Source organism: Bubalus kerabau, chromosome 4 (genome assembly GCF_029407905.1).
Source record: "Bubalus kerabau isolate K-KA32 ecotype Philippines breed swamp buffalo chromosome 4, PCC_UOA_SB_1v2, whole genome shotgun sequence".
In the NCBI taxonomy this organism is placed as follows: domain Eukaryota; kingdom Metazoa; phylum Chordata; class Mammalia; order Artiodactyla; family Bovidae; genus Bubalus; species Bubalus kerabau.
This window is the reverse complement of record NC_073627.1, coordinates 131,724,035-131,738,530: the sequence shown is the minus strand read 5'-3', so window position 1 is coordinate 131,738,530 and position 14,496 is coordinate 131,724,035. Positions and strand designations below refer to the sequence as shown.

Genomic DNA, 14,496 nt, shown 5'->3' with positions numbered 1-14,496 from the left:
TGATGAGCGGTGGCTACTGAGAAGTGCAGTGTTCAATTCATCTAACAAGTATTATTCAGTAATTCCTGCATTCTAGGTCCTTCCTCTATAGAATCATACAAAAATGAGGACCCTTAATAATTCTTATAGTGTTTGACAATTTTAATGGCAGTTAATATTCATAGCTACTTCCCTGGTGGCTCAGTGGTAAAGAATCCACCTGCCCATGCAGGAAATGTGGGTTCAATCTCTGGCTCAGGAAAATCCCCTGGAGAAGGAAATGGCAACCCACTCCAGTATTCTTACCTGGGAAATCCCATGGATAGATGTGCCTGGCAGGCTACAGTCCATGGGGTTGAAAAGAGATAGGCATGACTTAGTGTCTAAATAACAACAATATTCATAGCACTTAAAATTGCATCTTTCCTCAAAACTCAGATGCTTACAAACTTATAGGAAGATCATAGACACTTTTACTTGGATGGAAATAAAATAGTTTCAGAAAAAAGAATTTCTGGAGGCTGTGAGTTGGCTAAAAATGCATAAAATGTTGATGTTCAATACTTTAGAGCAAGAAAAAATGTAAGGGTTCATCTATTCCAGCTCCTCATTTTACAGATGAGATTTAGGCTCAAGGCCACATAAATACTGGTAGCAAACACACAAGTAGAATCCAGGGTTAAGTCACCACACTCTTTCTACTGCAACACACACTGCTTCCCAGTCTTAAAACTAGTTGTTGAGCTACTGCGGTATTATAGCTTAGCTCCCAGGAGCTAGTGTAGGTGCTTATTAATTTAGATTTGAATAAAGAAATAATTTTTTTTTAATGTTGGTGATTTTGGGGGTTTCTTTTAACAATCTGCAAACATTTCTTTTGTTCAGTATGTTTTCTAAGTGATGAATACTTACAAGGGTTTTATGGGGTTTTGATGTTGGTTGTAGTGTTTTTTATAAAGGGAATTATAACCTCTTGCAACTTAATAGAGTCTAAAGGAGATCAAGGGACTTGAAACTGAGCTTAGACTTTGCATCATTATTAAAAAACTATTTCTGTAATTGGCAAATTATCTAAAGCAAGTGTTTCTTTGAAAAAACGTCTATAATGTTCTAGTATTCTTTCTTACTTTCTAATGATAAGCACAGTTACTTAACTACTAGTTTCTGTACATAGTTAAATTTGGAATCTAAGAGTTGGGTTCTAGACAAGGCTTCCCCAATGGCTCAGTGGTAAAGAGTCCACTTGCCAATGCATGAGACATGGATTCGCTCCCTGATCTGGGAAGATCCCACATGCCACGGAGCAACTAAGCCCATGCACCCCAACTATTGAGCATGCGCTCCAGAGCCTGTTGGCTGCAACTACTGACCCTACATGCCACGACTACTGAAGCCTGCACGCCCCCGGGCCTGTGCTCTGCAACAAGAGGAGCCATGGCAATGAGAAGCTCACATACCACAATTAGAGAGTAGCCCCCACTTGCTTCAACCCACTCAGCAATGAAGACCCAGCACAGCCAAAAATAATAAAATAAATAAATAAGTTATAAAAACACAAAAGTATATTAAAAAAAAACATTGTGGGCAAATCATTTAATCTCTTGGAATCTTGGTTTCTTCATCTCTAAATAGGGATAACATGTCTTTACATAGGCCTGTGTTGAACTATGGATTGAATTATGATTTCCATAGATTGACAATAGTGGGCCAACTGAATTTCTTATCTATTCATAATAAGAATGAACCCCACCTCAAAACTTAAGTATTTTTCTGAGATCTTGGGAGATAATAGAAGATAAAGGTTTACCGAAACTGTAGGCGGTAAGTAGAATAGATTTTTAGGATTGCCAGGAAGGAGAACTATAGCTATATTTGCTGTGGGTACCAGAGAGAAAGAGAAGTGTGAAATTAAGGCATTTTAGCAATCTGAGTATTCATGTACTATTCAGTGGTGCCTTAGGGGAGGTGAGGAAGATGGAATTATACTGTGCTGATGATAACATTCTAATTTAAAAGGAGATAACTGTCATGGTTTACTTACAGCAAAGTTACTCTGAGCTGCATAGTGCAAGGGTGTTGCTCCTTGGCTGTCAGATGGAATGGTTCCAGACTTATTTCTTTCTAAAAGGAGATGGACAATCTGTGCATGGCCTGAAAGAAAACACAAGGTAGTTATCACACAAAAGGACTGATTCATTTATGGTCTATTTAAAGGAAAGGGGTAAGAAAAATCACTAGTACATAAACCAGCACTCACAAGGGTTTCAGAACGGTCCCTAGTGCAGCTTCTAACTTCTTACCAAAATACTATGATTAGGCAGCACAAAGGCAAAAACGTAAATACTAAAAACTCAATGCTTTGATCAACAAGGAAATGACTAATTGTAATTGACAGACTGAGAAAAAACTGTATATGGTACCAGCTCACTGCATCCCCTGGTTCACCTTATAAAACTGCCCATCAAGAGGGAGGGAAGGTGTCAGAAGGCAGGCCCTCTCTGTCCCTAGTCTCCAGGTTCTACTGCACAACCAATCAGAACTGTATGGTTGTTCTCTTCTGCTATTCAGGTGGACCAGCTATAACACAGTTTCTTGTGACCTCTGAGGCCTTCTGTCTATCACTTCGTACCTCCTTCCCCCAATGTTTGAACACCTAGGCAGTAATTTCAAACCCCAGAAGTGGGCAGGAATAGTGAGGTGCTGGTAGAAAAGAGTGCTCTGCAGTCTATTTTGGAGGATGTGGAGGAGGTCTCCCCAAGTGAAGGACTGTAGAAAGGATCAAAGAATGAACAGACCTGGTAACAGTATATTTAGGAAACCTCAATTTCATACATGCCATTGCTTCAGTGTACAGGGAGTGAGGCAATGATGCAGAAGCCACATTAGCAGAGCAAGAATACACTGCATCAACACCAGGCAGAAAAACAGGAATTTGCATGGGAGTTGTGCTCCTCTGCCTGCTCTTCAGCTGTGGTTTGAGATCGAGTGCTCCACAACACAAACGGGCAAAAGTAGGGTCAAGGGCAATTAATGCCACACACTCAATCTAAATACTTCTCATCTTGTTTGAGAGATAAGGAGAAAAATTCAGAAAGGCTTTATGGAAACACTCTAAGACAGGGGGAAAGGAACACCATCAGAAAGAACAAGAGCATACCTCAGAAAATGATCTAGAGAAGGATCCGGAAGAAAATGTCAGGCAACAGTTTGGCATCCTTGACTTTTACAAAGAGATGGCCTCTATGAAGTGAAACAGTATCCTAAGAAGAAGATAATCTAAAATGAAAGGGTAATGGAAGGAGGTAAAAATATAAAAAGCTGAGATAAAAAGAAATATGGATGATAGAAGGAAATAAAAATATAGCCTAAAATATAATCTATAAGAGGCAGAAAGAAAGCAGAATTCATGAAAAGAAAATTCAGTTTAGTGATACGCAGACAAATTTGCAAAAATGCAGAGGAAAAGGAAATGAAACTAAACACTGAAATGAAGACTGAATAATAATTATAAATCTGACTATAAAACCCAATGCAAATGTAAGAATCATTTAAAAAAGAGATAACATGTAATTTAAAAACTAAGTCTATAATAATAATATTTTTATAATCATTACTATTAATAATAACTGTCAGATCATATTAACAAACACCTAAAGGGTATAAGTGAAAGTATGCCAAATTCCTCATTTTAAATAGATGGGAATCAGTAAGTGCAGTTTTGCTCTTGACTCAGGCTTAGGCTTAAGAAAGCTTTTAAAATTTAAAAGTAACTACTAGTAAAACCTAGAAACCCTCCCGAAACATTAGGAAATTCAAAACCAGATAGCTACAATGTAATCCATACACCACAAGGCAGAAAACAAAGAAATCAGGAAAAACTCCAAATTAAGGAGAAAAAAAACTAATCCTCAAAGATGGGAATAACAGAAAAAAGATCAAATTGTACAATTTGTAACAGTGACTGTCAGTGGGCAAAACTCCTTCACTAAAAGGGAAAGACTCTCAGATTGCCAAAATTCAGACAGATACACATATATAATCTTCCATATAAAAAAGTGATCCCCAAAAATGCTAAGTAAAAGGTACATCAGGAAATATGAAGAAAAGAAAATCAAATATAGTATTAGCTGAAACATAAAATTAAAGCCCTTCTCCAAAAAAAGCAAAGGCATTGAATGTGAAGATTATTTTATATTTACATTTGTTAACAAATGCACATTGGTTTTACAATAACAATTTTAAAAGACATGTTGTTGAAATTACCATATAACAGAGAATACATTTATATTGTTAAAACTTAAGCATACAACAGAGGAATTTAGGTACAAAGTACTACATATCAATTAAAAATTATTCAACTCACCTAGCAAAGCTGCCCAGTGAAGCGGCGTTCGAAATAAGTTATCATAAGATGTTATATTGCAGCTTTCGTATGAGGTCAAGACATCGACCACTGTCACATTCCCATCAGCGACTGCAAAGTGAAGAGGTGTTCGACCCTCGTAGTCTTGCCAGTTCAGTAAAGACTCTGTTGGAGCAGCATCCTATTTTTAAGGAACCAGAGACTTTAGATATACATAGAATCCTCAAAAAAGCCACATGTGATGTAAGTATTAACTGAGCCATTTTTGAAACCTGTATATTCTCTCTCAGCAGAAGTGATAAAATTTAGAAAAAAGTATACAGTCTAAATCTTAAAAAATTTAATTTCATATTTAACTATAAAAAGTACAGAAAAATAAATGTACTATCTAGATTAAATAGGAATCAACACTTTCCCTAACGTGCTTTTTAAATCTGTTATGGATTCAGCTAAAGCCATATGTTTTGTATTTTTGCTTCATATGTATACGTCCATAAACAATAGATAAATTTTGTATGTGTTTTCAATATTTATACTTATACATTATGCCATGTATATCCTTGAATTTTTTTCTTTTAAAATTATACTTTTGAATTTTTTTATTTCAACACAATACATTTGGGTATCTGTAATGATACTAATCTATTTGTTAAACCACAATTTAGTTATCCATTCTCTTGAAAGTCACTCAGTCTCGTCCAACTCTTTGCAACCCCATGGACTGTAGTCCACCAGGCTCCTCTGTTCATGGAGATTCTCCAGGCCAGATTACTGGATTGGGAGGCCTTTCCTTTCTCAGGGGATCTTCCTAACCCAGGGATGGAGCCCAGGTATCCCACATTGCAGGCGGATTCTTTACCATCTGAGCCACCAGGGAAGCCCTTACTGAAGGATATTTAGGTTACTTACACAGTTTTCTACTATTAACAAAAATGCTGCAATGCATTTTTTTACATTGCACTTCCTTTACATATCTCCCTGTGGCATATATGTGAGATTTTTCTCTAGCCCAGACATTTTGAAGGGAAACTGCTGGATTGAAAGATATCTGCATCTTCAGTTAGGTATTGTTAAACTGCTCTCCAAATGGCTGTACTAATTAACACATCCATGACAATGTGTAAATGCTTTTATTTCCCCACATGCTGGCACAAATCAACCACTTGATATTATCAAACTTAAAACATTTTTCCCCTTATAGGTATGAAAAGCATTTCACTGATGCTTTAAATTGCATTCCTTTTATGAATGAGGTTGAAATTTTTTATCACATGGTTATTAGATTTTTGGTTTAAACTGACAGTTCACAACATTTATTTGTTTTTCTACTGGATCTTTGTAGAGATATGATGCACTGCTTAGGTCCTCCTTCCCTACCTCCACAGCTGCTGAAAGTGCTGCCAGCAGATGATCTTCTCCTGTCAGCTTTTTGGAATTGCTTTAGCTGAAGAGAGTTCCTCACCCACCTCAGGTCCCTTTTCAGATTAGGTCATACCCAAAGTCAAGCCCTCCTGTCCCAATTTAAGAACTCTTTGAAGGGCCTTTCCAGGTTTAGAGCTCTCTATACCGTCAGCCTATTTTATAAAATAAGAGCATGAAAGGTATTACAAAACACTTCAAAAAAGAAGTAGAATATTACCATGGCGGCATTCTAGGACCTTGAGTCTCCCAAGGACTTAAATGCACTTATAGAGGAGGGGAAAAAAAGCCAAATTTGTAAGGAAGATATTATAAGCGAGAATTACCCTCCATAGACCTCAGATTTTGGAATTAACACATACAGAATATAAAATAACTAATGATAAAACACGTAAGAAAATAAAAAATGGGGACTTCCTCGGCAGTCCAGTAGTTAAGAATCTGTGCTTCCAATGCAGCGGGGATGGGTTTGATCCTTGGTGGGGGAACTAAGATTCCACAAGCCACATAGCACAGTTAAAAATTTTAAAAGTAAGCAAGGGAAAAAGCTCACAAAATGATCAGGTGGATCTGAAAAAGAACCAAGGAGAATTTTTAGAAGTGAAAACACAATCACTAAGATTGAAGACTAAACAAATAGTGTAAACAAGACTGGATGCAGCTGAAGAAAGACTGGGTAAACTGGAAGGCAGATCTGATGTAACTACCCAGAATGTAGCAGAATGGGACAAGATGACAGAAATGTAAAAGAAAAGTTAAGAGACATGGAAAGTAAGATGGAAAGGTCTAAAATATGTGTTATTGGAGACCCCATAGGCAGGCGTAGAGAGAAAGAAAGAGAAGCAATACTGACATAATGGCTATATATTTTCCAGAACTGAGATGCAATAATCAGAATGTATACTAAACATGAAAAAAAAAAAAATACTAGACACACTGTAGTAAAACTGTAGAATACTGTATAGAAAAATTTTAAAAACCACCCTGAGAGAAAAGATAATCTATAAAGGGATTACAATTAGACAAATAACAGACTATTTAAGAGGAACAATGAAAGACAGAAAGCAGCAAAACAACAGTCTGAAAGAGCTGATAAAAGTGACTACCTAGAATCGTGTATACAGAAAAACTACATATTCAAGAGCATTGTAGAAACGCAGACATCCTTAACAGTTGAATTAATCAGGGAGTTAACTACCATACATCTATACTAATAGGAGTTCTAAGAACTGAATTTCAGGGAAAAAGGTAATAACTCTGGAAGAAAAATTGGAGGTCCAAGAAGAAATGCACAGCAAAGGAATCAGTTAACATACAAGTAGAAATAAATTAATCATTGTATAAATAAAACAATAACATCTTCAAAAGTCTAATTTGTGTGTTATAAGCAAATAGGACCAAACATTAGACTACCACAGCACGTAAGTTGTAATTTGGGAAGAAATGATTAAAAAACCTCAAAGAATCTACTGATAAACATTCAAAATTCGTAAGTATAGAAAGTTGGTTAGATATATAATTAATGGCCAAAAGTATCAACTGCATTTCTATACACCTGCAACAACCAGTTAAATTCATACCCTAGATAGGGTTTTTAAAAAAGGTTCAAAGCAGCACTGTTGTAAACAGCAAAAAACTGTAAACAGTTTCAAAGGTCTGTCAATAACAGAATGAAAAATGTGTGTCATTTAATCTTCAAAAAATGGAATACTATTTAGCATATAGCAGTAAAAAGTAATATATTACAGCTACACACAGCAACACAGATTAAAACCACCAACTTAACACTGAGCAAGAGAAAAGGATGTCGCAGAATACATACAGTATGATTCTATGAATATAAAATGCAAAAATGTTAAAAATGAAACATTACATTGTTTAGGAATGCAAACATATGTGGCAAAACTATAATGAAAACCAGTGGAATAATAAGCACAAAATTGAGAGTAGTGGCTGCCTCTGAGAAAGGAGAGAAAAGAATGCTACTTGGAGGTACCCAGGGAACTTAAACAGTGATTTACTTGGCTCCTCCACTCAGTGATGAGTACATAAGTTTCCTTATTCCTTATATCTTAAATGTATTTATTCACTTACATTTACTTACTATTTGATAAGAACAAGTATAAAACAAAGTCAGGGATGATAAATAGGAACTCAGAAAAGTAGCTGATGGGGGACAGAAATGAGCATGGTATAGGGAGAGAGAATGCCTTGGGAAGCAGGCATGCAGGAAATTTCTGTGTGGTCTTAAATCACAGTATTAAAATGCTCTATTTCTTGCTGATGAGCTCATACGTTTTTTGTTGTACTGTTTTATGTCATAATTTGCTCCTGTGCTATAAAATGCTTTTGCATACAGTGGATAATTCATAACATAATTTCTTTTGGGGGGTAAGGCCATCCATTATACCTACCAGAATGCATCGCACTGTGTGAACGGCACTTGGATCTTTGTGGTTGGCTGCCCAGTGAAGTGGGATCTTGCCTTCGACATCAGGAATTCCAATGTTAGAATCATGCTTGATGAGCAGCTTCACATGCTCAGGGTTATTGTAGTAGGCACTCCAATGCAGAGCTGTTTGCTGCAAAATGGAAAGATTTTCAAAATGACATTGACAACAGAATAGGGACAACACAACAAACTTTTCCCAAACTCTTACTGCATGGCAGCTACAGCTACAGCTGTCATGACTTCTGTATATTTTCTCTCCTATAGTCTGTATCAGGACAACTCTGGGAGATGAGCACTCTTGAACTTGCATGTGACTGATGAGGAAACTGAGCATGAGGAGGATAAGCAATCTGCTAAATGGCATAAACACAGTAAAGGACTTTTACTCAAGTGATTAATGGGTCTTTGTGGATTGAACAAAGTGCTTTTTTCAGTGAAATATTTATTTTCTGGCCGTAGCATGTGGCTTGAAGAATCACAGTTCCCCAACCCAGAGAACCCGTGCTCTCAGCAGTGAAAATGCAGAGTCCCAACCACTGGATGCCCAGGGAATTCTCAGTGAACTATCAGCACTACAAATGCTGTGAGTTAGGAATAACATCAATTTATCGTAGTTGTGAAATTAAAAAATTGATCTCAGAACTTCAGGTTATATGAGTGACTACTAAACAAACTTTAAAAATCACATTAAGAATACTATGGGAGTGAAAAGATTATTGAGTATCAACCCAGGGACTTAATTATAAGAGTTAATTTCATGAGCACACAGGAGTTTGAAAGACTCTTATGATTAAGTGCCTGATGAAAAGGAAGAGGATGACTGCCTTTGTCTAACTAAAGACCACATTTTTTTCCTGTAAAGAATAATCAGAATGTTGATCAAAAAATGACCAATGTATACAATATGTTCGAATTCAAGAGCAGGGAACACAATGAATCCCAATAACAATGTCAGAGCAAATATTACAATCAAAATGAAATTAATAATAATTTACGGCTAATATTTATTGACAGCATACTATGCACTGGGCATTGTGCTAAATACTTGATATATACTATCTCATTTTATCTTCAACCCTGTTATCCCCTTTTTGCATATGGGAAAATTGAGGTATAGAGAGGTTAAGTAAGTCGATGGACACAGAACAAGTAGTGGCTTCTACGTTGAAACCCAAGAAGAAGTATGCCAAAGCCCGGGACATGAAAGCAATTATGCACTAAGTACATTATTTGGGGGCATTTGGTCACCACAAATCTCACAACAAATTGCAACTATCATGACTAGCAGTCAAATAATGAGTTGGAGTTAGACAGGCCTGGGTTCACATTCTAGCCCTGGCACTGGGATCTTTGGTAGAATTTTAATCTTCTTGAGCTTCAGTTTCCCCATATGTGAAAAGATGATACTACCCACTACACTAAGTTGCGGGCAGGACACAATTTAAGTGAAATCCTTTACTGGGGCATGTGGAGATTTGGAATTGTTCTACCATGTACGAGTGGTAATTGAGGCCTTCTTCCTTGAGGCTTCACATCATAAAATAAAGTGTCTGCTTTATGTTCTACTTGTCTTTGATTCTGATAGTCTGTTCAGATCAGATCAGTCGCTCAGTTGTGTCTGACTCTTCGCGACCGTTACCTTGTTTTTATCCTGTGTGTCCACTTCTCCTGGTGCCATAAACTTCAGCAGAAGCGCCAAACATTTAGGGCTCTTGTGCCGAGTAGTCAAGTGTAAAGGAGTCATTTCTTCCAGATCCTTCTGCATCCAGTTTGCTCTGCGTGTAAGTAAGAGTTTCATGAAACGATAATTTCCCTAAATGAAAAATAAGAGATGGTAAGAAGAAATGTAGTTTGGAGCCAAAATTTTTTTTAAATTTTAAAATGCTTTAAGCATTTTAATTATTCTGCTGGAGTAATAACATTCAGATAAATTAATAAAAGGAAAAATACTTAAAATTCTACTGTACTATCAGTTGTTTTATTTTGTTCATGTTTTTTTCCAACTGTTTTCTACATACCTACAGTTTCTTTAGGGGCTGGTCAATATTTCATTGTGTTAAGGCAAGATATTTTATTTAATCATTCTATTATTGTTTATAACTTTTTGAATAGAAAATGCTATAATGTATATGATTTTTCACTTATTTTTTTTTTCATAGAATAAATTACCAGGAACAAAATTACTGGGTCAAAGGAGTTTGTGTATTTTATGTTTTTTGGTGTATCTTTCAAATTGCTATCTAGTAGCAATAATGTCGGAGAAGGCAATGGCACCCCACTCCAGTACTCTTGCCTGAAAAATCCCATGGACGGAGGAGCCTAGTGGGCTGCAGTCCACGGGGTCACAAAGAGTCAGATACAACTGAGTGACTTCACTTTCACTTTTCCCTTTCATGCACTGGAGAAGGAAATGGCAACCCACTCCAGTGTTCTTGCCTGGAGAATCCCAGGGACAGGGGAACCTGGTGGGCCCCCGTCTGTGGGGTCGCACAGAGCTGGACACAACTGAAGCGACTTAGCAGCAGCAACAATGTATGAATGTATTAATTTCAGCACAATCTGACCAGCACAGCATATATTATTTCAAAGTATAATAACTTTGCGAAGTAAACAGAGCTTTTTAACCCCAATTTAGAGGTGAGAGAAGTGAGACTCAAAGGGGTTAAATATTTTTTCCATCAGATCAGATCAGATCAGTCGTTCAGTCGTGTCCGACTCTTTGCGACCCCATGAATCGCAGCACGCCAGGCCTCCCTGTCCATCACCAACTCCCGGAGTTCACTCAGACTCACGTCCATCGAGTCAGTGATGCCATCCAGCCATCTCATCCTCTGTCGTCCCCTTCTCCTCTTGCCCCCAATCCCTCCCAGCATCAGAGTCTTTTCCAATGAGTCAACTCTTCGCATGAGGTGGCCAAAGTACTGGAGTTTCAGCTTTAGCATCATTCCTTCCAAAGAAATCCCAGGGCTGATCTCCTTCAGAATGGACTGGTTGGATCTCCTTGCAGTCCAAGGGACTCTCAAGAGTCTTCTCCAACACCACAGTTCAAAAGCATCAATTCTTCGGCGCTCAGCTTTCTTCACAGTCCAACTCTCACATCCATACATGACCACTGGAAAAACCATAGCCTTGACTAGACGGACCTTTGTTGGCAAAGTAATGTCTCTGCTTTTCAATATGCTATCTAGGTTGGTCATAACTTTCCTTCCAAGGAGTAAGCGTCTTTTAATTTCATGGCTGCAGTCACCATCTGCAGTGATTTTGGAGCCCAGAAAAATAAAGTCTGACACTGTTTCCACTGTTTCCCCATCTATTTCCCATGAAGTGATGGGACCAGATGCCATGATCTTCGTTTTCTGAATGTATTTTTTCCATAGCAACTGGTTAATAAGAAGGTGGTTAGTGTTCTTGAAGAGACCTATTTATAGTTACAACTAAGGTATAAGGAACTTCCTCACAGTTCAGGTTCCAGACTCATATGGTCACATGAACACCAACCCAGAAGTCACTGTGGGCCACCCACTGCAGGCAGTGCTGTCCACATAGGTTAAACCCTCCAATCTGGCACAATCAATCCATCTGGAGAAAGCAGTTCTAGCTAAACTTCTTTCTCCAGGTGGATTGAATGTAATTGTACTTGGGCTTCCTTTCTGGCTTAGGCAGAAAAGAATCCGCTTGCAATGTGGGAAACCTGGGTTCGATCCCTGGGTTGGGACAATCCCCTGGAGACGAGAATGGCAACCCATTCCAGTATTTTTGCTGAGAATTCCATGAACAGAGTAGCTTGGTGGGCTATAGTCCATAGGGTCACAAAAAGTCGGACACAACTGAACCACTAACACATAATGGTACTCAGGTGAACCATTATACAGTATGCCTGCGGGAGCTTTGAAACCCTTGAAGAGTAGTGCTTTCGAACTCTTCCCTGACATCTACTTCCGTATCTCCAATTCTGATTGGAGACTTCAATATGTTTGGTACCATAGATAATTCTATTTCTTTCATTTTTATTGGAGTATAATTACTTTACAATGTTGTGTTAGTTTCTGCTGGACAACAACATGAATCAGTTATAAGTATACATACTTCCCCTCCCTCTCGAGTTCCCCCTCCCCCCCCCACCCGTCTAGGTCATCACAGAGCACTGAGCAGAGTAATCTGTGCTATACAGCAGCTTCCCATTAGCTATCTGTTTCACACTTGGTAGTGTATATTTGTCAATAGTGCTCCTGCTGTGCCTAAGTCACTTCAGTCGTGTCCGACTCTGTGCGACCCCATAGACGGCTACTCTCTCAATCTGTCTCACCTTCTCCTTCCCTTCTCCATGTCCACAAGTGTGTTCTCTATGTCCATGTCTTTATTCCTGCCCTGCAAAAAGGTTCATCAGTACCATTTTCTAGATTCCATACATATTTCACAGTCAACATGAACAAACTATATTCCATGATCAAATTCTCTGCCGTTCTCATGCCTATTTCTCTTTCTCTACTCACAGCATAGTGGCAGGCAGGGCAGCCTATCTTCTTCATCTTCTGAGACCCTCTTTGGCATTGCCTTTCTTTAGGATTGGAATGAAAACTGACCTTTTCGAGTCTTGTGGCCACTGCTGACTTTTCCAAATTTGCTTGCATATTGAGTGTAACACTTTCACAGCATTATCTTTTAGGATTTGAAATAGCCCAATTGGAATTCCATTACCTCCACTAGCTTTGTTCGTAGTGATACTTCCTAAGGCCCACTTGACTTCGCATTACAGGATGTGAAGATGCCAAAGTACATTCAAACTACTGCACAACTGCACTCATTTCACACACTAGCAAAGTAATGCTCAAAATTCTCCAAGCCTTCAACAGTACGTGAACCGGGAACCTCCAGATGTTCAAGTTGGATTTAGAAAAGGCAGAGGAACCAGATATCAAATTGCCAACATCTGTGGATCATCAAAAAGGCAAAAGAGAGTTCCAGAAAAACCTCTACTTCTGCTTTACTGACTAGTCCAAAGCCTTTGACTGTGTGCATCACAACAGACTGTGGAAAATTTTTCAAGAGATGGGAATACCAGACCACCTGACCTGCCTCTTAAAAAAACTGTATGCAGGTCAAGAAGCAACAGTTAGAACTGGACATGGAATAACAGACTGACGTGAATAGCAGAAGTGAATCTGAGTGAACTCCAGGAGTTGGTGATGGACAGGGAGGCCTGGCGTGCTGCGATTCATGGGGTTGCAAGAGTCGGACATGACTGAGCGACTGAACTGAACTGACACGGTCTACATCCTTAACATTGTTGGTAATGTGGCTTTTAAGTGATATAATTACAATGCTTTAATGTTCTACTATCCGGGGCTATGAGAATTAATAAGGAAGGCACTTATTAATTGAGCACCCCCACCCCCACTGTAATGAATGTGAGGCTCTAAGGCAACAGGGAGGTGAGGAAAGAAGAATGAGACTTGTCTGCTTGCCTCAGAGGCAGGAGTCAACTCAGCTCCAGGGTAGAGGCTGAAATAAGGGAGAAAACTAGGAAAAGCATCCATAAGGCCGTCTACACTAGATGGGCAAACCTGGAATGGACTGAAAAGCATGGATGCAGCTCAGTTATTTCCATTCAGAGCGGTTTTCCTTGACCACCCTAGGGAAAACTTATTTTGTTCTTCTTTATTGCAGAATCTTTTCATTTCCTTCACAGCACTTTCCCCAGTTTGTAGTTACATATATATCTGTTAATTTATCTTTACTGAGATCTTCCTCACAAGTAGTAAGCATCATGAATGCAGAGGCTATGTTTTATTGATCACTGTGCTCGGCATGGTTCCTGGCACAGACTAGGTGCTTAATAAATGTTACTTGAAGGACTGAGTGAATAGGAGGATATAAAATATCTCCTATAGCTTTTTGTTTTTATTTAAAACTTATTGACATTTGCTAAATTAGTGCATAACAGTTAAGAATATTAATTCTCAAATATGTGGTATTTGGTTACTCTTATTTTTTAAGATTTATTTATCAGTGCTTCATTCATAGTGGACATCATTTATCTGGATTTTTTTCATTTCACCCAATGCCAGTTCCAGTTTTTGAGAAGGTACTAAAATTTCCTCAAGAGGGCACCCTGCTCTAAATCTCTTGCCATCTTTCTTTGAAAAAAGAAAAAAAAAATGCCCAGGAAAAACAAACCTATGTGGTACTTCATACCAAAAAAATAAGGTTTGACCTTTCTGAGCATAACATTTCAAATATTACAGAATAATTCATCATGACCTTTTAAAGAGAGTCAATCAGA

General features: G+C 38.2%; 1 protein-coding gene across 6 annotated transcripts in view; it reads right to left on the bottom strand.

The window, feature by feature from the left end:
• INVS (inversin) overlaps positions 1–14,496 on the bottom strand; it is a 131,252-nt gene that overhangs the window by 55,913 nt on the left and 60,843 nt on the right. For 4 of the 6 annotated variants that reach the window (XM_055578640.1, XM_055578639.1, XM_055578643.1 and 1 more), the window contains exons 4-7: positions 9,853–10,026; positions 8,176–8,343; positions 4,343–4,523; positions 2,021–2,130 (exon numbers count right to left, since the gene is read on the bottom strand). In XM_055578640.1, coding sequence (XP_055434615.1) covers positions 2,021–2,130; positions 4,343–4,523; positions 8,176–8,343; positions 9,853–10,026 — 633 coding nt within the window. Of the gene's footprint in view, positions 1–2,020; positions 2,131–3,136; positions 3,176–4,342; positions 4,524–8,175; positions 8,344–9,852; positions 10,027–12,519; positions 12,953–14,496 lie in introns of those variants that run through there. The other 2 variants (XM_055578642.1, XM_055578644.1) reach the window with 2 other exon arrangements.